At 58.8% G+C, this 3,129-nt stretch overlaps 1 protein-coding gene across 1 annotated transcript; it reads right to left on the reverse strand.

Moving 5' to 3' along the window:
- Positions 1-1,242: 1,242 nt before the first annotated feature.
- On the reverse strand, positions 1,243-2,522 carry NKX2-2 (NK2 homeobox 2). Its single transcript, XM_057381461.1, has 2 exons — positions 2,248-2,522; positions 1,243-1,884 (listed from the first exon to the last, which is right to left on the reverse strand). The coding sequence occupies exons 1-2, from the start codon at positions 2,501-2,503 to the stop codon at positions 1,325-1,327; spliced, it is 816 nt and encodes a 271-aa protein (XP_057237444.1). The 5' UTR covers positions 2,504-2,522; the 3' UTR covers positions 1,243-1,324.
- Positions 2,523-3,129: the final 607 nt, after the last annotated feature.

The following is a 3,129-nucleotide window of genomic DNA, read 5'->3' on the forward strand; positions in this document are numbered from 1 at the left end:
CTTCTCCCCCCTCCTCTGTTTTTTTGGGGGGTTCCTCCTGTGTTAACCCTTTCGCCTGCCCTGCCTGAGCCGCCCGCGCATCCCCGAGGGCTGACCCCGAGGTTTCCGCTCTTCCCCGCGTCCGCAGGGCCCCCAGCCCGAGGAGGGAGCGCCGGGGTGATGCTGGTACCCAAAACTCAGCATCACGGTGGGGGGCACTGGGGTGTAGAAAAGCGCAATCACAGACAGAGTATAGGAGAATACGAATTCTCCTCGCTCTCATTTTTTGGCGGCGGGATAAAACTGACTKGTCTCCCCCCAAAAAAGACGCTTTTCCCCAAAAAAAAGAACAAGTCCGGCGGGTGGAGGGGGATGAGTGGGGCCTTGCTCGGCTGTGTCCCCCCTTGGAGACCCGGCCGGCTCCACGCAGGGCTGGGCCGGGTGATGCAGGGACGCGGCCGCTGCCGCAMCGAGAAGTCGCGCAAAACCCTTCCGTCGTTGTTATCGGTTCCTTCTCTATTATTTTTTCTTGAAACGCAGCTTTTAAAAAAAAAGTTAAAATTTGTGTTAAATCGCGGAGAGCCCGTGGCGGGGTGAGGGGGATGCATAAGGAGCGAGGAGGGTTTCAGCATCCGCGGGGCTTTTTCCTCCGCTCGGGAATAGTTGAGGCGACCCCCAAAGAGGAGAGAGCGAACTCAAGACAGCGACAACCACCACGACAAGGTGTAAAAACCACCCCCGCTGGCAGCTGTCGGGGCCGCCAATCGTGCTCGAAAGGGAGAGATGGAGCTCCCCTTTTTGGGTGCTACGCACGGCATGGGGAAAATTCCCCATTCCTCACAAAATCACAGGAGCAGCGGGGGGGTGTTTTATTCTTTATTTTTTTTTGTCTTTTTTTTCTTTTTTCTTTTTTTTGTAGTTCTGACGATCTCCCCCTCCCTCCCTTTTCCTCTTTTATTTTAGTTGTAGGTAGACAGGACCACTCTGAATGGCGCAAAAAATTTCTGTAAACAATGACGCACAAAAAACACCTCCCCTCCCTTACCCCCCGCCTCCCCCCGAAATGAAACCGAATCCCCCCCAAAAAATGGAGGGGAAAAGAAACGGCAGAGGGAAAAAAACATAATAATAATAATAATAGCAATAATAATAATAATAGCAATAATAATAATAATAATAATAGCGTTTCCCTCTCCATTCCTTCCCCCGCAGTTTCGATTTTTTACTTTTGGAGCATCAGTCTGTCTCCTTCTCTCTCTCTCTCTCTCTCGCTCTCTGTTTATTATTTTTCTGTTTTCCTCCGTTTTCGGGGCGTGTGCGGGGTGTGCGCGCTGCCCGGCAGCCCTCACCAAGTCCATTGCTGCGCCTGTACCAAGTGGTGCGCTGTGGGGTACTGGGGGCTGCCGGCCGCGCTGTACTGCGCGTTGTATTGCATATGCTGGAGAGACTGGGCGCTATAGGCCGAGAAGGGGATGCCCGTCTGGAAAGTCGCGGCTGCCAAGTCCTGAGCTTTGAGCGTGTGGCAGGGCTTGCCGTCCCTGACTAAGACCGGCACGGCCACCCGCCGCGGGGAGGGAAGAGGAGTCACTTCCATACCTTTCTCGGCCCGCGCCCGCTTCATCTTGTAGCGGTGGTTCTGGAACCAGATCTTCACCTGCGTGGGGGTGAGGCGGATCAGGCTGGCCAGGTGCTCCCGCTCCGGCGCCGACAGGTACCGCTGCTGCCGGAACCGCCGCTCCAGCTCGTAGGTCTGCGCCTTGGAGAAGAGCACCCTCCTCTTCCTCTTCTTGCCCGCGTCCCCGCCGCCCGCCGCTTCCTTCTCGTTGTCGGGCGACTCGTCCGCCGACGGCTCCGGGGACTTGGCCGAGGGGTCCTGGCCGCCRCCGCCGGCCGCCAGCCCGTGCACTGCAGAAAAGCCGTGCCCGGTCAGCGGGGGGACCGGGCGGGGGGGTGCCCTTCTGCCGCCCCCGCGTCCCTCCCGCCGCCCGGCCGTGGAGGCGATGGCGGCACCGGCCGGGACTCAGCCAGCGGTGGAGAGAAGCAAATCCACCCCYCCTTCCCCCAGTTCATCCATCCATCCATCCATCCATGGCCCCCCAGCACCCAGCCCGCCGCCGGACGCAGCTGGAAGCGGCGCTGCCCCGTCCGTGGAGGGCCCGGGAGGCAGCGGCCGGTTCGAGCCGCAAGTCCCCCCACCCAGCCCGCATCCATCCCCTCCAACCCCCCATTGGCCCCCGGTCCCCGCTGCCCCGTGCCCCCGGCACTCACGGGAGTACTGGATGCCCTCGGCGCTCGCCAGCCAGCGCGTGTAGGGATTATCGCTGTTATCATAGAACGGRCTCTTCAAAGGCAGCGTCGGAACAGTGTCCAAGGGGGTTTGCCCCAAAACTCCCGCTTTCCTGGGCGGTTCGGGCGCCTCGCTCTCCTCCTCGCCGCCCTCCGCCGAGCCGTCCTCATCGTTGGTGTCGGGGAGGTCCAAAATGTCCTTCACCGAGAAGCCCGTCTTTGTGTTGGTCAGGGACATGTTCCGGCCAAATTCCGGCTGGGAAAGTTGGAGCCGCAGCTTGGCCGAGCCGCCGGGTCACGGCTGGGCACGCACACGCGGAGCGGCGACAACGACACCGCGCAGGGACACGGAGGGGGGGGGGAGGGGGTCACGGCACGCGTGGAGGAGGGAAAAAAATAGAATAATAATATGGATTTATAGAAAAATAAGCGGCGGGGGTTGTGCGAGAGAAGTGGCCGCAGCGATGGGTCTCTGCGGTGGTGGTTTGTTCTGCCACGGGGGAAAATTCCGAGAGCGGGAGCAGCAGCTGGTTTCGGGAATAGTTTGTAACTCCAGGGAAAANAAAAAAAAAAAAAAAAAAAAAAAAAAAAAAGGAAAGAAAAAAAAGATCACTTCTGGATCTTGTTCAGCCGCGCCGAACCCGCGCCTGCCGCTGGAAAATCCCGAGCCATTGCTGGAGCGAGGAGTCCATATAAGGCTGGTCCCCACACATGAACCTGCCGAGAGGAGGGAGAAAAAAAACCTACATTAAACCCAGGAAAGGTTGGCCACGTGTGGGCGGGTCTTGGAAGTCAAGTGGATGAAGACAGTGTTTGCAGATGTGAAATTGCGGGTTTTGGGCGAGCTCCGAGCTTCCACCATTG

The sequence above is a fragment of the Malurus melanocephalus genome, unplaced genomic scaffold (assembly GCF_030028575.1).
Source record: "Malurus melanocephalus ecotype Western Australia unplaced genomic scaffold, MMel_1.1 scaffold_13, whole genome shotgun sequence".
NCBI lineage: Eukaryota > Metazoa > Chordata > Aves > Passeriformes > Maluridae > Malurus > Malurus melanocephalus.